The 24,199-nt window shown below is 45.7% G+C and overlaps 1 protein-coding gene across 4 annotated transcripts in view; it reads left to right on the top strand.

Annotated features, from left to right (window-relative positions):
- LOC142472708 (uncharacterized) overlaps positions 1-24,199 on the top strand; it is a 201,745-nt gene that overhangs the window by 161,425 nt on the left and 16,121 nt on the right. For 2 of the 4 annotated variants that reach the window (XM_075579834.1, XM_075579833.1), the window contains exons 7-9: positions 12,269-12,310; positions 14,462-15,409; positions 21,180-24,071. In XM_075579834.1, coding sequence (XP_075435949.1) covers positions 12,269-12,310; positions 14,462-15,409; positions 21,180-22,645 — 2,456 coding nt within the window. In that variant the 3' untranslated portion in view covers positions 22,646-24,071. Of the gene's footprint in view, positions 1-1,620; positions 1,976-2,694; positions 3,033-4,320; positions 4,435-4,981; positions 5,096-8,042; positions 8,154-8,534; positions 8,649-12,268; positions 12,311-14,461; positions 15,410-21,179; positions 24,072-24,199 lie in introns of those variants that run through there. The other 2 variants (XM_075579835.1, XM_075579838.1) reach the window with 2 other exon arrangements.

Here is a 24,199-nt window from a genome sequence, read left to right as displayed (position 1 = left end):
TCCCCCCCCCGCCCTTCCACTCCCCCCCCCACCCTTCCACTCCCCCCCCCACCCTTCCACTCCCCCCCCCACCCTTCCACTCCCCCCCCCCACCCTTCCACTCCCCCCCCCCACCCTTCCACTCCCCCCCCCACCCTTCCACTCCCCCCCGCCCTTCCACTCCCCCCCGGCCCTTCCACTCCCCCCGCCCTTCCACTAACCCCCCGCCCTTCCACTCCCCCCCCCGCCCTTCCACTCCCCCCCCCGCCCTTCCACTCCCCCCCCCCCACCCTTCCACTCCCCCCCCCGCCCTTCCACTCCCCCCCCGCCCTTCCACTCCCCCCCCCTGCCCTTCCACTCCCCCCCCGCCCCGCCCTTCCACTCCCCCCCCGCCCCGCCCTTCCACTCCCCCCCCGCCCCGCCCTTCCACTCCCCCCCCGCCCCGCCCTTCCACTCCCCCCCCGCCCCGCCCTTCCACTCCCCCCCCCGCCCCGCCCTTCCACTCCACTCCCCCTATTCCATTGAATGGCCTATGAAGGGACACTGTTACCTTTTGGACAATATTTTTCCAGGCTAATTTCATGTTTTCTATGAGTGCAATATAAGGGACATTTCGGTTGATTTTTCTTAACCAACCACTTTTGTACATATGTATATTATTTTCCCTTTATGCACCGTGTGCACAACATGTACTATTACTAGCAGGATTTGGTGATGTATAGTGTGTATAAATGTGCAGTATTTTAGTGTTATTACAGTCTCAGGGGTTATATTATATCCAGGTTACCTCCTTCATATCAGCATTGGCCAACAGGGAGGAACTGAAGCAGCTTTACTGCGATATATTAAGGACCAAGAGGAGTATACACATCTACATGCAGAAGTAACTCTCTCTCCCTAGCACAGTCTCTGGGAAATGTTACTGTGTTGCTAATATGTGCCATTCAATCTAAAGTGTATAAGTCTATAAAAACTACAACTCCCATGATCCCCTGCGTGTGAGCATGCGCAGTAGGACACAGGGGCTGTGACCTGGATGTAGCCGGCAGGGAGGGGAGGAAATGAGTTCTGCACAGAAAGTCCTGTCAGGAATGTAACGTGTCTGTGACTGATATAACCAGAGACATGTTACTGATGTTGGATTATTAGCCCCTTACTGTGTGAGACACAGAGGGGAACTGCAGGTCCTGCTATACCCAGCCTGCACCCACACAGGGGAACTGCAGGTCCTGCTATACCCAGCCTGCACCCACAGAGGGGAACTGCAGGTCCTGCTATACCCAGCCTGCACCCACAGAGGGGAACTGCAGGTCCTGCTGCTATACCCAGCCTGCACCCACAGAGGGGAACTGCAGGTTCTGCTATACCCAGCCTGCACCCACAGATGGGAACTGCAGGTCCTGCTATACCCAGCCTGCACCCACAGAGGGGAACTGCAGGTCCTGCTGCTATACCCAGCCTGCACCCACAGAGGGGAACTGCAGGTCCTGCTATACCTGCCTGCACCCACAGAGGGGAACTGCAGGTCCTGCTATACCCAGCCTGCACCCACAGAGGGGAACTGCAGGTCCTGCTACACCCAGCCTGCACCCACAGAGGGGAACTGCAGGTCCTGCTATACCCAGCCTGCACCCACAGAGGGGAACTGCAGGTCCTGCTATACCCAGCCTGCACCCACATAGGGGAACTGCAGGTCCTGCTATACCCAGCCTGCACCCACAGAGGGGAACTGCAGGTCCTGCTATACCCAGCCTGCACCCACATAGGGGAACTGCAGGTCCTGCTATACCCAGCCTGCACCCACATAGGGGAACTGCAGGTCCTGCTATACCCAGCCTGCACCCACAGAGGGGAACTGCAGGTCCTGCTATACCCAGCCTGCACCCACAGAGGGGAACTGCAGGTCCTGCTATACCCAGCCTGCACCCACAGAGGGGAACTTCACCCCCCCCCTGCAATCACCAGCTGGGCAGTGAGGGAGACAGACAGGCCCAAAGTAAGTGTGAGTGAGTGTGTGCGTATATATATATACTAGCTGAGAGACCCGGCGTTGCCCGGGATGTAAATGCGTAATAGGTAGTATTATTTATAAATCGTGGAACAATAGAGGACTATTTGTTGTAAAGGTTGGATAATAATGTTGAAAAGAAAGATGGAAGAAAATGTAATACGATGTTGTATAAAAATGGTTTATTGTGAAGGCACCACAGTACAATGTATATTTTGGTGACATAAGTGATGTGAAAATGTGAGGTGTGTGTCCTGCTAGGGTGTGAGCGTGTGTGAGGCGGCGGGTGGGTGTTCAGTACGGGTGGCAAGGGGGAGGGGAAGGGGGAGCAGGTGGGGGAGGTGGGGAAGGGGAGAGGTGGGGGAGGAGGGGAAGGGGGGAGGAGCAAGGGGGAGGTGGGGGATATATGTATTCTGGGGCATTAGTGTTATTCTTATGGCTGTTGATTTCTGACTCTCTATACTCTGGATTTTATGCTAGGTTGTTATGTTATAATATTATCCTGAGCCATTAATGTGTTTTGCAGTGTTTGAAATTAAGTTCCTGTTTGAAGACGGAGAATATGATTGTTTGGTGTCCCTGTCTCTCTGACTCCTTTGGGGTTGTTTTGTGTTAATAATGTTGGGCTTGAAAGCTTATATTAAATGTTGTATATTTGTCCAAATAAACCCAGATTATACTAATTACATTTCTTTTTTTATATTCAGAAAGAGCTGACATACAACAAATATTAATCAAGGACCCTCCTATCTCAGCAGCTTCAGAGGAGCACTGCCCACTACCAGCATGGACAGAGGAGCGCTGCCCGCTACCAGCATGGACAGAGGAGCACTGCCCACTACCAGCATGGACAGAGGAGCGCTGCCCGCTACCAGCATGGACAGAGGAGTGCTGCCCGCTACCAGCATGGACAGAGGAGCGCTGCCCGCTACCAGCATGGACAGAGGAGCACTGCCCACTACCAGCATGGACAGAGGAGCACTGCCCACTACCAGCATGGACAGAGGAGCACTGCCCACTACCAGCATGGACCCATGCTTGCTAAGTGAGTATTGTAGATATTTTGGTGGCTCTGAAATCTGCAAGGAGATTTTGCAGATATGTGGGTCAAACACCCAAAAAAATAATCTTGTGTTCCTATAGAACCACTAGCAGGTAAGATGTAATATGTAATTGAAGAGAGAAATGCAGGTACACTGTAAAGTACAACATCTGTATATATATATATATATATATATATATATATACAGTGTTCAACAAACCTATACATTTGCACGCCCCGGGCGAGTGGATTTAACATCGTGGCGAGCTCCTATTGGCCCAAGCAGCACACGTGTGGTACTAGGTGGCGAGTAGATTTTTTTGTTCGGCGAGTAGGTTTTTTGGTGATTTGTTGACCACTGTATATATATATATATATGTGTCACAGAGGAGGGCTACTGAGCATGGCGATATATATTTAAAACCAGAGACAGAACATGAAACACAGACAGGGCTCAGTGCACATCCAGTGAAACCTATACATGGTACAGTGCCTAAATATATATGTATAGATATCTATTAAATAAAATGGTCTTTTAGTTGAACATTTTGGCCAAAGTGTTGTAAGCCCCTGAGCCACTACACGGCAGACCACATCTCAAGGGTCCCTAACACTAATATAAATTTTTAATAACCTGTGCATTACCAGGAAGAATGATTTATAATAAATCTGTCAAAATTAGTTGCATAGTTCTAAGTCTGATTGAAGCTTTTATTAACCTGTACATTACCAGGAAAAGCACTCTGTATTAGATTTGTCACAATCACACTGCAAGCAAGCAAGTTCCCCTGAGAGTGGGAGATGCTATGGAGTGAGCTTTTAACCATTTAAATGTGGGAGGGGGTGAGCTTCAACAAGATAGGAAGAGCCACCTTCCAATCAGCTAAGACCAGCTGAACAAGATTTGCAAAACAGTGCGTTTCACTGGATGTGCACTGAGCTCTGTCTGTGTTTTATGTTCTGTCTCTGGTTTTAAACACTGTAAAGTGGTACAGAATACCGATCTGCCGGTGCTCCGGGGCAAAAGGGAATCTAGAAGTCCCAAAGAAAGCAATGGAGAAAAGGAGGGGGGTGGGCACACGGACTTGAATAATATTGAATTTGTATCACTCCTTTTCTCCAAGATGTAATATGTATTCATCAACTTTATTCATCAATTTCTGCCAGAAGGGCTCCTAAAACATTTCTTTACGACGGGTATTATATAATACCAATATCAGAGAAGGTGAAATTACAAGAACAGCCCCAAATCCCAGCTTTACAGGATGGGTTTTCCTTTTCTTATTGCCAGGTTTCCCAGCGGTTGTACCGGAGCGATTAGAAATGAAGTCAAGGAAAAACGAACCGAACACTGAGGATCATGTGACCCCAACAAAGAGTGAAATAGATTCATTTCCTGTTGGGGGTAAGTAACCTTATATCCTCACTTTATTCAGTTTTGTTTAAAAAATGGACTGAAATGTCTACAATTTTGGGGAAAATAACATTAAAGAATGGATACAATGATGAGCTACATGTTCTATTGAAAACAAATATAACAAGAGAAGCTGCACACCACATAAAACAAATCAAAATACTGGCAAGGACTGGTGCTCCTGGGTCAGGGATATCTGCCTAAAAAAATCCAGTATATGGATATGTTTTTTGTGCCGATTACATTTTTCAAAGAAATCCGAAGTTGCCCTGGATCATTCAATTCGTTTCTATTGAAAACAAACACGTGATTTGTCTAAGGTTATATTGAGAATATTACTATTGTTTATTGAGGTTTTAACATTGATGGCACCATAAACTTCAACATGTTTTCATCCATCAGGGTTAATAATAAAGTACAATCGGTTATCTACCCCCTCCCCTTAGGAACCAGTATACAGTATTTCTGTATAGTGATATCACAAGAAGAGTTCCCACTCCCAGCTTTACATGATGGATTTTCCTTTTCTTGTTGGCAGGTTTCCCAGTGATTGTACCAGAGAGGTTAGAGATTAAGTCTGAGAAAGAAGAACCAAACCCTGAGGCTCATCTAACCACAATAAAGAGAGAAATAGATTCATTTGCTGTCGATGGTGAGAACCATAACATACTTTTGTGTAAACAAATGTTATCTGGTTACAAGTAGTATGGTCACCTTTAGGGAATATCCTGGATTAATTGCCTCTCATAGGAAGTTCTAGGCCTGCTGATTATTCTAGAATAAACCACATGTAGCAGAGTTAGAGGAGCAAATGTAGAGTTTTGGGTCTCTGACATCAATGGAGCCCATTTGGAAAATGCCTGGGAGGCCGCCCCCTCTGTCATCCATGTCAGGGTTAATGACAGGATCACCTACGTCAGACAAGGGTGCCAGGCGGTAGTAGGGTCTATGCGAACAGTTCAGCCCTACATACCCGAACCCCTACAGGGCAACGGACACCCCACTGTGTAAAGGTTGCTTTGGGGGGAGGGAGCACCCAAATACAGCCAGGGCTCGAGAGCCACAGTTGGCCTTGATAATCTTCTGTCTCAACCCAGTAGGGCTGTCGCCCCAGAGCGCTCAACTTAAAGGGGGAGGTGTGATAGCAGGGGCGACATGGCTAGCCTATGAAAGATTAAGCCGAGCCATTGCCCCTATCTGTATCCAGCTGCAGGAATACCCCTGCAGATCCATTTTATGTTGCTCATCTGGCTATGTATTACTGTGTGTGTAAGCCAATGTATTCCTGTGTACTGTAACTGTGAAAATGCATTCGGTTTTTCACTTAGTGTGCTAGGTTAGTAATACAGTTACCCAGCCTGCACACCACGGGAACCAGGTTCTCGCTAGGCGAAAAGGGGCAGGTATAGTGTGGAGGACAAAAGGAGAGCAGGGATGGGTGGCCCTCGTTTGGGAGATGTTGGTCTATAGAGTGGAGCCTTTGTTTCCCCCAGACACTGAAGCGATATCCATGATATGAGCTCCGTAAGCGCTGTTCCTATTGGCCGGTTTGAATTCCCACTGCCTTAAATCAGATGCTGTGGGCTCCTTGCTGCACAGTGAAACCTCCAGCCCAGATTGGCCATCACAGGCGAGCCCTCGCGCTGTGATTGGTCCACATGCAGCATCTGAGCTGTGATTGGTTGCGATCCCTTCTTAAAGGCTTTCCTGTGGAGACAGCGAAGCATTGTAAATGGGAGCCTACTGGAGCTCCAGAGATGGTCCCGGAGTTGTTGTGTAAGTTGACTTAGCAATGTGCTCTGAGGCTATGCCAGAAACACCCCAGAACGAGGATTGTTCCCGATATTTTATTTTGATAACTCAGTATTGTAGCAGGGGGTCTACGGAGCTGAATCGCATTAATTTCAGGTCCGGGGACACCCTGTTTCCCCAGTTACAGGCCCCGTTATGGGGTGCCAGTATCCCTGCAATGTTTAAATTCTTCAGTGTCATAGCCCACGTGCTCATATTATGGGCATAGTGTACCACTGTGCCAATCAATTGGTTTATTGGCACTTTGTTTTGTTTATAATTAAAATGTAATGCGTTTTATTCAGTGCTTGTTTTTTTTATTTTATTTGTAGCTTACCCATTGACTGCCATAGTGGCAAACCATGCTCATATTATGGGCTTGGTGTAGCACTGTGCTATCAATTGCTTTATTTGAGGTGGGCGTAGTTTCCCCAGGGAGGGTGGTTAGGCCTCCCATGTGCGTAGCTTAGGTCATTAAGGGGTTAGTGGCCGGTAGTTTGATTCTATTTATTTTACTGTCGGTGTCCAAGAAGAGGGGAACGAGGTCGGCCTTCATCCTAGCAGGGGTAAGTACAACTTGAACTTATATGCGGGCTGGGTAATGTTTTGGTTATGTTTCATTTTTTAATGGCCAAATGAGCTATTATCCAGATCTGGATAATAGGGATTTTGGCCATTACTGTATTGTATGTGTTGGGGAGGGGGGGAGGTTGTTCAATGTATTGTATTGGGCAACTACTCCCTTCAACCACCTCCTCTGCCCCATATAAACCAGGTACTCTGGCTTAACCCCTTCATTATCTTAGCGGTTTAGGAAATGAAGCTGCTTTCATTTTATTTTGATAACTCAGTATTGTAGCAGGGGGTCTCCAGAGCTGAACCGCATTAATATCAGCCTCGAGGACCCCCTGCTTCCCAAGGTTCAGGCCCCAGTATGGGGTGCCGGTATCCCCCTACTTGGTTTAAATCTCCCGGCCACAATGGCCGTGATGCCGGCTGGGATACCGGCACCCCATACCGAGGCCTGTAACTCAGGACTCAGGGGGGACACCTGACCTGAAATTAACGTGATTCAGCTCCGGAGACCCCCTGCTACAATACTGTTATTAAAATAAAAGCCGCCCGATTGCCTTTTAGAGGCGTGCAGGGAGAGTGACTGATTCAGTCTCTCTCTTAGTGCGCGTCTCTTACAGACAGAAGCAGCCCGGTAGGAGTCACACAGCGCGAGTCCCATTCAAACTCGGGGACCCCCGCTGTGTTAATCCGATGGGCCTTTACAGCAGCCGGCTATGGACAGTGCAGAGGAGTGTTCCCGAAATGCTCGGATTTTTGCAGATTCTGAGCCATAAGGACCGGTTTCATCTGTACGTGCATGGAACTCCTCGCTAACCCTACCAAAGTGGTGCCCAGCACCTAGTTAACTAGTATTCCCCCCATAACCCCTGTTTTGGCGAGTTATAGCTCTGTTTGTGTACTGTGCTGTGTCTGCTGGCTCCGGATGGAGTAAATATCTTTTATTTGACTCCTTTTTCCTATCTGGTGCCTTGATCCTTGTCTCCTGTGACGGATATCTGGTTATTTTGCAGTTATGCGAGTCAAATACCCAAACATATTAATCTTGTGTTCATATAGAACCACTAGCAGATGTAATATGTCTTCAAAGCTATTAGTTAATTTGTGCAAGAAGGGTTAGTAAAACATTTGTTTACGACAGGTATTGTATTATACCAATATCAGAGAAAGTGAAATCACAATAACAGCCCCAAATCCCAGCTTTACGTGATGGGTTTTCCTTTTCTTATTGCCAGGTTTCCCAGTGGTTGTACCGGAGCGATTAGAGATTAAGTCCGAGAGAGAACCGAACACTGAGGATCATCTGACCCCAATAAAGAGAGAAATAGATTCATTTCCTGTTGGTGGTAAGTAACCTTATATCCTCACTTTATTTCATTTATAAAATGTACTGACATGTCTACAATATTGGGGAAAATAACATTAAAGCATGGATACAATTATAAGCTGCATGTTATAGTGAAAAACCAAAACACATGATTTGCCTAAGGTTATATTGAGAATATTATTATTGTTATTGAGGTTTGAACATTGATAGCACCATAAACTCCAGCATGTTTTCAGCACTCAGGTAAAAACACTCATCCCTCAGGGTTAATAATCAAGTACAATCAGTTACCTATCCCCTCCCCTTAGGAACCAGTATACAGTATTTCTGTATAGTGATATCACAGGAAGAGTTCCCACTCCCAGCTTTACATGATGGATTTTCCTTTTCTTGTTGGCAGGTTTCCCAGTGATTGTACCAGAGACGTTAGAGATTAAGTCTGAGAAAGAAGAACCAAACACTGAGGCTCATCTAACCACAATAAAGAGTGAAATAGTTACATTTTCTGACAATGGTGAGTACTATAACCTCCTTTTGTGTTGACAAAGGTTATCTGGTTACAAGTAGTATGGTCACCTTTTAGGGACTATTCAAGATGAATAGGTTTCATAGGAAGTCACTAGGCCTGCTGATTATTCTGGAACAAACCACATGTAGCAGAGTTACAGGGGCAATATGTCTCGCGCTCAAACAAGTATTAAGGTTGGAAATGCAGAGTTATGGGTCTCTGACCATCAATGGAGCACGTTTAGAGAAAACAAAACAATTTTTCAAGGGCTCCTTCCACCGTTTGACCAGTGTATTCTGCCTGTGCTCTCAGACCCAGAATGCGAAGATAATGCAGAAGCTTCTCTCTGTTAACTTCTCTATTTAAAAGTCGGAATGCCGCGGACCCGCCCAATGTTGCGACAGTGTCTCCCCACAGTCTCTGGTACTGAGTGATAACATCAGTGCCGACGCTCATAACCGACGGACGTTTCACATGCTATTGCTTCGTCAGGGTAACGCCTACCGGGGGGGGGCTTATAGTAGCATTCCATTGGTATGGTGACTAGAACGAGAGCAAGTCTGTTAGATGTTCCTGACAGGGTTAATTCCGTTATGACCGGTAACTAGGCATGATTGTGATGCAGGAGTGTTAATAGAAGATATTTATTCATCAAAATAAATTTACGGCAGTTAGCGTGTGGAGTTTTTCTGCATATAATAAAATAGGTATGGTACCAACTGGGAGAATACGCATTTGTTTTTTTATAGCTTATAGTTATAATAATGTGTATATGACTCAGACTGACACTCCAACAACACCATAGTGCTTACAGAGAGCTGCTGCAGTGTCAGAAGGGTGAGTTTGGAATGTAATCTTAGCGCCTGTAAATCTGATAGATCCTCCTGGGACCCTATAGTTCTCTATATTTCAGTTATTTGCTGGTACGGTCATATACATTTACAGGGGAAAAAATTGTTCAGCAAGTACAAATAAGTGGGCCGTTCGTCACTGAAATTGTATTTTCAACTACAATCTTCCTGAGGTTTTCAGAATTGTTTGGTAAATTGTCCCCATGCATTTTGAGTGACATGGAGTCTCTCTTTCGCTCTACTTGAAATTCTCAGCTGTTTTTGGGATTCTTGATGTTGACTGTTTTTGACTTCTTTTTTTTTTTAATACCTCTTCTTTCCGTATTGCATTCCGATGTAATTTTAAGCGATCTAATTAGCGATCACTCCTTGTGTCAAAACTGTTAAGAACTATGCAGTCTTTAATCATGTGTTTCTTTCTAGCTAGCATATAGTCCATTTCATTCTTGATTCCATTGGGTATACAATAAATTCAGGATGTAGAAGTTTTCATATTCTACAAATCTGTCCCGACGTTCATTCCTGTTACCATAATCGTACATAAAGTAATACACACACATGACCTTGTAGGGTCTGTGGGAAGGGGCATTTTTGCCTCAACTTTTCCCCCCTTTTATCTATCCCTCCATCATCCTACTAATGATTTACGTATATTTCGTTTTCCCTTTCCTGTTTTTTGTTTTTTTTGTTCCCCTTCCCCATCCCCCTCCCTCCTCATATTGTACAATCTTGTTGGTCAGGCTCCCTGCAGCCTATTACTGGGCACTGTGTGCAGCATCATTACTTGTTAAATACATTGTATTGTTTATCAAAATCTTCTTTGTCATTATTTAATCACTTTGAGTGCTGGGGACCCCCATCCATGTGTTACTTAGAAAGGAGGGTTTGAGGTCCTTCCATGTTCCCTTGTATCACGATAGACCAAGCTTTTTAACCTCTTAATTACCGGGGTCATTGATTGAGCAAGCAGCGAGATAAAAAATAAACTGTGATTTATTTACCTGATGAACGTACACAGCTATGTTACACAAAAATACAGTAAAAGACACACTTACTTTGGAAACTGGGATAGCAAAACTAATCTTTCTTGGTTGCAAACCCACAGCAAAATAATCCAGGCCACTTCTCATTCCTGTAGCCTCTTGCTGTTGAATTCTGGTCACTTATCCTCTGAGAAATTTAGACGATTTAGGGTTGGAAATCTCTGGACGACACATTGAATCTTTAGATGGGACTGAATCTCAGGTGAATCACACAAGATGGAACTTAGATTAATCTCTTTACATGATGGAACTGCCCTCCTGACTGGCTGCATGACCTTTTTAAAAACGGCATATGGCCTATTTCCATAATCTACAGCCAATCAGGTTCTTCCAGTCCTGCAACAACTGGCACAAAGCCTCAGTATCGCAACTGAGCATGTGCAACAAAAATGTCACCTGGCTTCAGAGTAGTGGGAGAACATGTGCCCGAACCACCATTTTTCCCACTCACTATTCAACCCCCCCCCCACCCCCTCCCTACCTGGCTCAAATGCCACTAAGTCTGGCCTTGGCCACATGGCTTCTTTGATCTGAGGATATGGGCATCAATTAGCACGGAAGGGCTAACACATGATTCACACCTCTCGTTCCTTGCGTTTGAACTGACTCTTTGAAGCTGCGAATATTGGTGTTTCACTTGGCCAGGAAGGCTAACAAATGGTTCACACTTCTAGGACAAATGTCCCTTTGAACGATTAGCCCTCAGCCCCCCACTGGGTCTTTGCAGACTGAAGATCCTGTCTAATTTAATGCATAAAGGTTAACTATATCTTAAAACACTGCTGCTTAAAAATATACTGGTTTCAATAACCTATACATTTCTACAATTCTGTATTAACATGTACTAAGTCTGTTGGGGTGAGAGAGAGTGAAAACCTTAACTGTTGCTACACTTACGAGCTTAGCTTACACAGTTTTATTCTAACATGAATTAAACATTTTTCTTACCCCCCCCCCCCCCCCCACCCCGAAATAAACTCTCAGCTTTATCCTGAGCGGGAGCTACCATACTTCATATTTAACACATGATATGATTTCCCCCCTGAACCCCTATCCTGGATTCAGAGTACCTGGGTATTACTTGGGCTTCCTCCCTTATACTAGGGAACCCTGTGCCTCATTTTACGTTTTCCTGGATTATGCTGAAGCAGGACGTCCTAGCGGTGAGTCGCAAGAACGTTTTCAGGGTGGGGTCTGCCTAGAGTACTGGGCTTCCATGTATCCGAGAATCTCACTTGATTCCCAGATACATTTCTGGGGTAACACTTGTTAACCCCGATACCCAGCCACAATCTGTAACAACTTTCTCTGGCAAACCCACCCTGAAACTTACCTCCTGAAAATCTCCCAGTCCCAGCATCTCTGGAAAAGGTAACACACAAAAATGGCAGTTGTCTCATATTTTGCACACAGTCACAGTAATGCATACACAATGCCCGGGCTCAAGAGCTGGCACTCTAGGACCCCAAAACACGGGTCATGGGTAACCAAGTGGGCTTGACCTTTATTATAAGCCTGGTTAACCCCTTCCCCGTCACACCTTGCATCTTCTTTTTTCTTTCTTTACACCCCATTACGGTTCAGTGGAGTGCTTCCTAACACAGTGCTAAAAAGTAATGATTCCTGCCACATGTTGTACCCGTGCAAGAAACCAGTGTCACATGATGGGGAATTCTAAGGCCTTGTACAGCACACTGCACAGATTGACTCTAATTAAGCAAAATATATGAGAGAGATTCAAGAAGAAGCCGTGGTTCTCAACTTTTTGTCTGTTGTAAGTGTGGCAAAAGTTTCTCACTGAATAGGGACTTGATCACACACCTTTGTGTCCACACTAGCAAGCAACCATATATCTGTACAGAGTGTGGGCAAAGTTTTTCACAGAAGAGCAGCATCCTCAGACACCAGAGGATTCACACAGGGGAGAAACCTTTCACATGTACAGAGTGCGGGAAAAGCTTTTCACAGAAAAGCACCCTCATCACACATCAGCTGATGCACACAGGGGAGAAAGCTTTCACATGTACAGCGTATGGAAAAAGCTTTGCATGCAAGAGCAGACGACTCACACAACAGAGGACTCACACAGGGGAGAAACCTTTCACATGTACAGAGTGTGGAAAAAGATTTCCATGGCAGAGTAAACTCCTCAAACACCAGATGGTGCACACGGGAGAAACCTTTCACATGTACAGAGTGTGGAAAAAGCTTTGCATGCAAGAGCAAACTCCTCACACACCAAATGATGCACACAGGGGAGAAACCTTTCACATGTACAGAGTGTGGGAAACAATACAATGTAAAGGGTAATCTCCGCACACACCAGAGGAGTCATACAGGGGAGAGACCGTTCACATGTTCAGTGTGTGGAAAAGGCTTTTCACGGCAGAGAACTCTCCACACACCAGATGATTCATACAGGGGAGAAACCATTCACATGTACAGAGTGTGGAAAAAGCTTTTCACAAAAGAGTGGCCTCTACACACACCAGAGGATTCACACGGGGGAGAAATCGGTCACATGTACAGGGTGTGGGAAAAGATTTTCATGCAAAAGCAGGCTTCTCATACACCAGATGATTCATACAGGGGAGAAGCTTTTCATATGCACAGTGTGTAGGAAAAGATTTTTATGGAAGAGCAGACTCCTCACACACCAGATGATTCATACAGGGGAGAAACCTTTCACATGTACAGAGTGTGGGAACAGTTTTCCACTTCAGAGCAGCCTTCACCCCCCCTCTGCTGCTCCTACTCGCCCCCCCCCCCCCACTGCCCCTACTCGCCCCCCCCTGCTGCTCCTACTCGCCCCCCCCCCGCTGCTCCTAATCGCCCCCCCCCCTTTCCCCCTCCTGCTCCAGCTTGACCCCGGCTATGCCATTGTAATGTCACATCATTTGACACTGAGTTACCAAGACAACACATCACGGGAAGGGAAGTGTATTATAGAGGCCTTGCGTGGTCCCCCGGCATTTCATTTAAATGCCTGGGGGGAGAGCACGGGACCTTTATAACTGCTGTGCCTCCCCCCCCCCCCCCCAAAAAAAATCTAGTGCCCCCCAGTTTTTTCGCACCGCTGCCGTAATCAGTACAAGAGAATGTCTAATGTATTATTGTTATATTAATGGGATGAAAATGTTACAATTTTGTGGAGCAGAGGCGTGGCACAGGCCCCCGGGCAAAACATTTTTCTGGACCGGGCGAGTGGGGACGTCAACATAAAGAGCACAAGAAGTAAAAGCGTCAAGCGCCAAACGCACAGCACGCTCAGTGCCAGCGGGGACGCAGCCTAAGTGTTTCTTACCCCGGCCGTCCTGCCTCAGTAACAGCTGCTGATTCCTCTGCCAGCTTATCTTCTGTCCAACGCCAGGGGCCCACCGCCACTGCAAAACCATCTCCCACTGCATGTCTCAAGAGAGTGATGGGCTGCTGACAGGGGGACGAAGAGGGAGAGAGCATGCCCCTCATGAGCGTTAGCCCCTGGGCTGCCCTGGCTATAGCTACTCCCCTGTTGTGGAGGAAGAAATGGCAAGATTTAGTAACCGCATTTATATATGGGGTGAAGGAGGGGGAAAACTAATGTATCCCCTAGACAGCATACTGGGCAGGGTTTCATTTAAATGCCTTGGGGAATAGTGAGGGGTCTCTGCAACTGCCGCGTCCCCCCATGAAAATCCTGCGCCCCCCAGTTTGCGCACCCCTGTACTTGATGGTTGTTATAACATAATCCTGAACCATTAATGTATTTGGCAGTGTTTGAAATTAAGTTTCTGTTTGAGGATGTACATTGGTGTTTTGTTGGCCTTGTCTTCTCTGACTCCTTTGGGATTATGTGAATAATCTTGGGTTTGAACGTTTATGCTAAATGCTGTATATTTGTCCAAGGAAACAGATTATATTAATGATATTTTTACTTTTATTCAAGCACATCTGACATCCAACACAAATAAATCAAGGAATCTCAGCAGCACCTTCAGAGGAATACTGCCCACTACCAGCATGGACAGAGGAGCACTGCTGGTAGTGACCAGCAAGGACAGAGAAGCACTGCCCGCTACCAGCATGGATACAGGAGCACTGACCGCTACCAGCATGGATAGAGGAGCACTGCCCACTATCAGCATGGGCAGAAGAGCACTGCCCGCTATCAGCATGGGCAGAAGAGCACTGCCCGCTATCAGCATGGGCAGAGGAGGAGCACTGCCTGCTATCAGCAAGGGCAGAGGAGGAGCACTGCCCGCTATCAGCATGTGCAGAGGAGCAATGCCCGCTATCAGCATGGGCAGAGGAGGAGCACTGCCCGCTATCAGCATGGGCAGAGGAGGAGCACTGCCCACTATCAGCATGGGCAGAGGAGCACTGGCCACTATCGGCATGGGCAGAGGAGCACTGGCCACTATCAGCATGGGCAGAGGAGCACTGGCCACTATCAGCATGGACAGAGGAGCACTGGCCACTATCCGCATGGACGGAGGAGCACTGGCCACTATCCGCATGGACGGAGGAGCACTGGCCACTATCAGCATGGACGGAGGAGCACTGGCCACTATCCGCATGGACGGAGGAGCACTGGCCACTATCCACATGGACGGAGGAGCACTGCCCACTACCAGCATGGACAGAGGAGTACTGCCCAATACCAGCATGGACAGAGGAGCACTGCCTAATACCAGCATGGACAGAGGAGCACTGCCCACTCCCAGCATGGACAGAGGAGCACTGCCCACTCCCAGCATGGACAGAGGAGCACTGCCCACTCCCAGCATGGACAGAGGAGCACTGCCCACTACCAGCATGGACAGAGGAGCACTGCCCACTACCAGCATGGACAGAGGAGCACTGCCCGCTGCCAGTATGGATCCACGCTTCTTAAGTGAGTATAGTAGATATTCTGGTGGCTCTGAAAACTGCAAGAAGGGGATATCTGGTTATTTTGCAGTTATGAGTCAAACACCCAAACAAATTAAACTTTTCTTGTGTTCTTATAGAACTGCAAGCAGGTAAGGTACAATATGTTTGTAGGGATATGCTATTAACCACCAAATATCTGTGAGTGTCACGGGAGACTCCTGTGGCGGGTAGGATCTCGGTGGCCGGAACAGCAGGGGCGTAGTAGGGGTCACAATCAGAGGGTCCGAGGCAGGCGGCAGACAGCGCAGTCGGGTGACAAGCAGAGATCGGCAACGAGGATACTGGAACAGGACAGGGGAGCAGGGACAGGTCTGGGAGCAGGGACTCAGAACGGGGAGCAGGGAACAAACAGGGACAAGCCAGATTACCAGCAAGGGCCTTTACTGAGAACAGAATCAAATACAGGAACAGATCAGGATCAGAGGCATGTGCATACGAGCCTGACTTGAAACAAACAGGAAGCAGAGCTATAAGACAGAGAGAGGAGCAACAAGAAGACAGACAGACAGACAGAGGAAACAGAAGGCAGCACCACACCCAGTGAACAAAGAAGAACTATGGCTAGGCAGGAGGTCTAGGAGACCCTGACATTACTCCCCCTCTCGAGAGTGTTCTCCGGACAATCCTCCAGGCTCTTCCCGGAGGCCCTGATGAAAAGTGGACTCACAATGGCCTTCGGACAACACTCCATGTTTCGCAGGAACATAGTAATCAGCAATAACTCCGGACAACCCTCCAGGCTCTTCAGGGAAACCTTGATGGAAGGCCAACTTGGTGTGTACGTTAAGTGCTGATGGGAAATCTGTGAGAGGTGCATTTATCCTTATCACAGGAGCGTAGGCATCAGCATCAGGTACATTAGGCATGGCAAGGAACTTCACAAGGGATCCATCTAACGTCATAGCAGGGGCATCGGGAACAGATACATCAGGCTCTTCACATTCATCAGTGGGGACATATAGTTCACTTTCCGTGGTCTCTTTTTGTGACCAACATATCTCTTTTAGTTTTGGAATCAATGGGTACCAATGGGTACATACAACTCAATCACAGGGGCATGGACATCAGGAACATGGGCCTTAGGAACGGGTGCATCACTCTCCATACAAGTCAATGGGGACATTAAGTTCACTCTTCGTGGTCTCTTTTTGTGACTGCCATTTTGTGGTATCACCTAAATTCTCATTAAGACCAGCTATTTGAGTTTTCAGCTCTTGAAACTGTCCTTCTGCACTTCTTTTCCCACTCAATGCAGTTGTCAGTTCAGCTTCTTTGGAGTCGAGTCGTGACTCCATATCTCCCAGCTGATTCAGAATAAAGCTTAAATGTGTTTTTTTTTCTTCTTCATTTCTGATCTGCAGCTTCCGGTACTCCTCCTGGACCTCGTCCAGCTCCAGCTGCAGCCAGACCTTATCACGGGCTGTGGGGTCCAATAATTTGCAGACATCGGCCATTTTGACCTCATAGCGCAGTTTCAGGCCAGCCACTTGACAGACGGACACCTCCTCTCCTTTTTAGCAAGCTGTATCTTGAGCTCAGCGATCTGCGCATGCAGCGCTGTGAGTTGCTGAGATGTGTGTTCAGCTGCTAGCTTTAGCGCTTCCATTTTTAGGCATTGCTGCAATTTCAACTCCTCATCGAGAGACCCCTGGTTGAGTGCATTCTGCAATTCTCTTCTCAGGACTTTCATCTCTTCCCTGTGATTATTTTGAGCTTGCTTCCATGCATCCCTCATCACGTCTTGGAGCTCTGCAAATTCCTTTGCTAGGGTCTCAGCAGCTTGCCTTTTCCATGTCTCTTTCTCTTGGGTGTACTGGCTGTTAGGGATGGAGCAGTGTCTCTGCTCCTCTAAGTCTTGCTTCAGTTTCTGAACTGCCTTGTGCTCTCTCTCATACAGGGTCACCTGGGCTCTAAGCTGCTTTCCCAGCGAGGCTCTGGTTATGCTCAGTGTGGCCTTCAGCTCCTCATGCTGTTCTTTGGGGACACACTGGGTATTCAAAAGCTCTTGCTGCATTTTTACTTTGTTGGCAGTCTGGGAACTTTCTTCTCACAGAACTCGCTGCTTTTCCTCAGCATTCACCCATTTCTCCCTCATGTCCTGCAGATGTGTACGCAGTTCTTGCAGCTGACTCTGCAGCATATTATCTGGTTGTGTGCGCTGCTCCAGCGAGACACGTTCTTCTTGCAGCACTCTGCATTCTGCAGTGCTGTCTGCACGTCTAACTTTTCCTGGGCTAACTGTTTCTTCTCCTCTCCTAATTCATGGAGTTTCTTATCTCCTTCACTGATTTGGACATAGAGATTCTTGCACTCTTGGGTTACAGTTTCAAAACTGCTATTTATCCCTTCAAAGCTCTCTCTCAGAACGTATCTCCTCCTGGGAGACTTTAAGCTCTGTATTAAGCCTGTCAATTTCCTTCATAGAGATTTCCAGGAATTCGTTACTTTTAGAAGCGAGGCGCTGATCCTCGGCAGCATCAGCATATGCCCTCTCCAGCTCCTCTGACATGACATCCAGGTCACTCTCCAACTGGTGTATTTCTTTTTCCTGGAGAACACACTTAGCAATTGCTGAGGATAGACGGCTTTGTAGTGCAGCCTTGGCTTCTTGCACTTTATCTAAACGTCCATGAAGATAATCAATCTCTTTTCGTGCTGATTTAAGTGTCTGAGTTAGAGCATCTTTTCCTTGATTAAATACTTCTTTCTTTTCTTCCACTATTCTTGGGATAAGTCTGTGAGTTGCCTTAAGCTGCAGCATATCTCTTTCATCAAGTGCAGACTCTGAGGTTAAAGGTTCATCCTTAATTCCTTCTGCATCTTCCACAGTAATACCTTCTTTCTTTTTCTTCTTCCTTGCTTTGAGAAGTTCTGAAGAATCAGTGGTACTGTGTTCACATTTACTGCTTAAGACTGTTTTCAGAGTGGGAGCCATAACTTTGAACATACTGTAGGGAAACCAAACTTCCCAAGAAACAAGTAAAGCGGAAATGTGTCTTTAAAGCAGAAGCATTAGAATGAACAACAGGAATATTAGAGACACAGAGAGACACAAGATAGGAGAGCTGACCTTTTGAGACCTTAGCATCAGTCACAGAGGTATCATAAATGCAAGTAAAAAAACATAGACAGAGAAACCTGTAGTTATATCTGAAACTTTAGACATCAGGCGTAGGGATATCATATAGACAGAAAACCTGCAGTTAAATATGAATCTTTAGACATCAGGCGTAGGGATATCATATAGAGAAACCTGAAGTTAAATCTGATACATTAGAAATCAGGCATAGAAATATCATAGACAGCAGGAAACTACTACAGAAAAACTTGCAGTTAGATCCGAAACTTTTGACATCAGACATAGGAATATCAGACAGAGAAACCTGCAGTTAAATCTGAATCTTTAGAAATCAAGCATAAAAATATCGTAGACAGCAGGAAACTACTACAGAAAAAACTTGCAGTTAGATCTGAAACTTTAGAATTAAGCATGGAAATAACAGACAGAGAAACACTTCAGGGAAACCTGAAAACTTGGATCCAATCATGGAAGAACTACAGATTGCAGGAAAATCACAGCATGCAGCAACAAAATAATGGGAGCATTTTTGTCTTTTGAAATGGGGACCCTGTGAACAGCAGTGGTCCAACCATGGAAAGCAGTAAATCAAGGTAACCGTCTTAAATAGAAATGTGAGTCTGAAAATCTGCAGTGGCCCACCCACAATGCAGAGACAATCCTTGTCCAGGGAAGGCTTTTTTTTAAAAAAAAAGGGAATTCTTCTCAGGGAGAAAGTGGCACAAAAAACCCTACAGAAACCTTTGCAGCAACAAAACCTTCAGGATCCCAACTGGGATTTCTAACAAAACAAAAAAAGTACTTAACTTCCTCCAAGCGGATGGGGTCTGCTGAAGCAGGAAGGCAGAGAATCTGTTCCAGTGAGATCCAGAAGTGGCCTTTGTTTTCTGTCACGGGAGACTCCTGTGGCGGGTAGGATCTCGGTGGCCGGAACAGCAGGAGCGTAGTAGGGGTCACAATCAGAGGGTCCTACGCAGGCGGCAGACAGTGTAGTCAGGTAACAAGCAGAGGTCGGCAACGAGGAGACTGGAACAGGACAGGGGAGCAGGGACAGGTCTGGGAGCATGGACTGAGAACGGGGAGCAGGAACTGAGACCAGGGAACAAACAGGGACAAGCCAGATTACCAGCAAGGGCCTTTGCTGAGAACAGAATCAAATACAGGAACAGATCAGGATCAAAGACAGAGGCATGTGCATAGGAGTCTGACTCGAAACAAAGGCAAGGGAAACAAACAGGAAGCAGAGCTATAAGACAGAGAGAGGAGCAACACGAAGACAGACAGACAGAGGAACCCAGAGGAAACAGAAGGCAGCAGCACACCCATTGGACAAAGAAGAACTATGGCTAGGCAGGAGGTCTAGGTGACCCTGACAGTGAGATTGAGGAAGCTAAAATACTTTTGCAAATGGAGAAGGCATCAAAACTAGGTCATTTTTGCATAATGGGTGATTTTAATTATTCAGATATAGACTGGGGAAATGGGATTAGCATTATAACAAAAGGGTGGGATAAAGAGCTTTCCAGATCTCTCCATCTCCTAGAGAGGTGGTCAGAATGCCAGAAGGTTAGCTGGCTCAGCTGGGCAGCCCTATAATATGGGATGAGATGAGGCATGGCACAACCAGCCCCCTGCCTTATTGGGTATCGTAAGTATCTGTCTCCTGATTCTGGGTCTTTTTTCCCCCCCCCCAAATGAACCTTGTTATAAGGGACTGCAGGTCAGATATTTCCTTGTGTATCACTGGGATCGGCAGCGTTTGAAACGGGTACAGAATCCGCGGGAGGAGATTCATCTTCAGGCATTGAATTCGCCCTATCCAAGACACATTGTAGATAGACCATGCCCCTAAGTCGTCCCTTAGGGTATTCATTAGCCTGGGGTAATTTTCCCTATGTAGAGTACTGTAATTTTTTGTAATGTTCACGCCCAGATATTTTACGGATGACGATTGCCACTTAAAATCTAAATTTAGTTCCAGTAGTTGGAGCCATTTTTGTGTTTTTAATGTTTTCGGAGGACCAAAAGGGTGTGGCTTGCTGTGGATTTCATCCAGATATGGCTAGAGAACTATGATGCGTACAACCACTTTTATAAACCTTCTGGGAGCTGTTATAAGCCCCAAATGATGGGATGTGAAGTGAAAGGGGTTGGTTGGAACACAGAACCTCGGAAATTTCTGATGATATTTTTTAATTGGCACAGATTGTGAAAATGTTCGGAGGGAAAATTGGCAATATTTAGCAGCAGCATGAATGTGAGAGGAGAAGGAAAGGGAGGAGTCAAATATTTCATCAAGGCAGCGTGCTTGGGAAATTGGATACATACAGTCAAAACTAGTAACAAGAAAGGCGACACACCCACACACTGGAGTAATTGGCTGGGTTTAGATACCCATGTAGTCTTCTCCCACCTACCTTTACCCTATATATTTCTGTCTGGTTGGGTTCATATAATTAACTCACTAGTATGATAGACCAGGAGATCCTTAACTTGACTTTCTATTGCCAATTTCAATGTTAATATTGATTTGGAGGATGTACATAAGTAGTGATAACGTTAATTCTGCTAGTATTTTTTATGCGTAATTTGCATTACAGATTTAAAACATTTGAGTTCTCTCTTTTTTTGTTTGTTTGTTTACTTCAATTAGAGAACTGCCTGAATGAGGAGCAGAACTGGAGCTCTGATATGTCCATGAACCCCTGCGACCCAGAAGTGCTAAAAAGTAATAATTCCTGCCACGTGTTGGACACGTGCAAGGAACCAGGGCCACAAGATGGGGAATTATCAGGCCTTGTTCAGCACACGACACAAACTGACTCTAATTATGGTTCAAGCAAAATATATGAGCAAGATGCTAGAAGCCGCCACAGTGCTCAGCTTTTTGTCTGTTGTAAGTGTGGGAAAAGCTTCTCACTGTATAGGGAATTGTGCACACACCTTTGTGTTCACACTAGCATGCAATCCTTTACCTGTACAGACTGTGGGGAAAGTTTTTCATTGAAGGAGAAACTCCTTTCACACCAGAGGATTCACTCAGTGGAGAAACATTTTAATTGTACGGAGTGTAGGAAGCATTTCAGCGCGAAGAGCAGTCTCCTCAGACACCAGAAAATTCATACAAGGGAGAAACCTTTCACGTGTACAGAGTGTGGGAAAAGTTTTTCGGAGAAGGGAAAACTCCTCGTACACCAGAAGATTCATACAGGGGAGAAACCTTTCACATGCACAGAGTGTGGGAAACAATTCAGTCTTAATTCCAGCTTCCTTGCACACCAAAGTATTCATACAGGGGAGAACCCTTTCACATGTACAGAGTGTGAGAAAAGTTTTTTAAGCAAGAAAAACCTCCTAGTACACCAGAGGATTCATACAGGGGAGAAACCTTTCCCATGCACAGAGTGTGGGAAACAATTCCGTCTTAATTCCAGCTTCCTCGAACACCAGAGGATTCATACAGGGGAGAGAAACCCTTTCACATGTACAGAGTGTGGGAAAAGTTTTTCAAAGAAGGCCTCCCTCTTCTCACACCAGAGTATTCATACAGGGGTGAAACCTTACACATGTACAGAGTGTGGGAAAAGTTTTTTACAGAACAGCGCCCTTCTCATACACCAGAGGATTCATACAGGAGAGAAACCTTACACATGTACAGTGTGTGGCAAAAGTTTTTCACAGAGAAACAGCCATCTCGTACACCAGAGGATTCATACAGGGGAGAAACCTTTCACATGCACAGAGTGTGGGAAACAATTCAGTCTTAATTCCAGCTTGCTCGCACACCAGAGGGTTCATACAGGGGAGAAACCTTTCACATGTACAGAGTGTGGGAAAAAATTTGCACAGGACAGTGCCCTCATCGTACACAAGACCATTCATACAGGGGAGAAACCTTTCCCATGCACAGAGTGTGGGAAACAATTTCGTCTTAATTCCAGCTTCCTCGCACACCAGAGGATTCATACAGGGGAGAAACCTTACACATGTACAGTGTGTGGGAAAAGTTTTTCACAGAACAGCAGCCGCCGCGTACACCAGAGGATTCATACAAGGGAGAAACCTTTCACATGTACAGACAGGGCCGCTAACAGAAATCATGTGGCCCAGGACAAGTGAAAGGAGAGGGGGAGATTTTTTTTTTCTTTGCAGAGAAGCGTGCACTGCCTGGTGGATCACGAGCGCGCTAAATCCTGTCACCATGTGGTGACCAGTCGATGGGATTTATCGAGTGGTACGGCCACGCAGGAAGCCCGGGCGGCCGGGCTCCATGACTCACAGGGCCCTGGACGCCAGTACCTTCAGACCCCCCTGTTGGTGGCCCTGTGTACAGTGTGTGGAAACAATTCTTTAGTAAGAGCAAACTCCTCAAACACCAGAGTATTCATACAGGGACATTTCTCCAATTTTATAATGAATTGCACTTGCATTAAGATGATTGATGTCCCATGACTTGGTTTTGTCCAAACACTGTTCCAATGTTTGTCCTTTATCTGTACACGACGGTTGAGGACTGGGGTCATCTAATTTCCTCTTATCCATTTTACTGAATTCTGTATAATGTTTGTAACGTAAAAACACAAATAAGAGGCCAAGAAAGGTCACTAAAAGTCCATAGAGATTGCACTCATTCCATAGTCTAATGTATATCCAAAAGTACCAGTTAAATAACAAGTACCAATAGTATGGGAGTAAATATGTAGACCAACTGGGAAAATAACCACATAATCTATATAGCTTGACAAACAGTTATAACAACTTTAATACATAATAAAATAAGACGAAATGCATAAAATTATAACTAAATTACAAAAACTAAAAAGACTTAGACTTCCTTAATGTGGGATTTCCCAATGTTCTATAGCTACTATATTGCATATAATAATAATAATAATAATAATAATAAATATAGGTATGGTGAGGCTATTTAGCCGTGTTAATATATTTTGGACCTCTCCATATACATACTCCATGGGGATATTAGTATATGTCATATTAACCCCCTATTATCACCTTGCTGTTCCTATCTCGCCCACAAGGGGATCTTTTTAGTTTTTGTAATTTAATTGTAATTTTATGCATTTCATCTTATTTTATTATGTATTCCATTAGACTATGGAATGAGTGCAATCTCTAGGGACTTTTAGTGACCTTTCTTGGCCACGTATTTGTGTTTTTGCCTATTGGTTTCCCTCTGCACCGTCTCTATTAACCCCTTCTGTGAGGTGAGCAAGGTGTTTCTGTGTGTTCTCTATAATGTTTGTAACGTAAATGTTTCATTAGGGTTGATGTTCCGAAGGGTCTGGTACTTGTACCTCCTCGAGATTAAAACGGAATTACATCATTTGCACACCGCTTTTGTCTCGTCGTCAGGTGTCACTTTTCCAAAGTGAACTCATTATTGCAAGCCTGCAATAGCACTGAGTCAGACTGAGAGCAAGAAAACAGCAAACCACAAGCCAGACCGAGGTTCAAGGGAAACAGGATGTATGATTGAAAGGTAGCCACTAAAAAAGGTTAGGTCATTGTCAGGGGGTTCACAAGTCAAACGTTTTTTTTTTTTTTTTTTTTGCCTTTTTTTAAAATTATTTTTTATTAAAATTTTTAGGGAGAGGGGGAAATGAAGAAAATAAAAGATGGGGGGGGGAAACATTTTATTTAAAAAAATTCGTT

Source organism: Ascaphus truei, chromosome 22, assembly GCF_040206685.1.
Source record: "Ascaphus truei isolate aAscTru1 chromosome 22, aAscTru1.hap1, whole genome shotgun sequence".
NCBI lineage: Eukaryota > Metazoa > Chordata > Amphibia > Anura > Ascaphidae > Ascaphus > Ascaphus truei.
The sequence above is the reverse complement of the archived record's forward strand: the minus strand, read 5'-3'. Positions and strand labels throughout refer to the sequence as shown.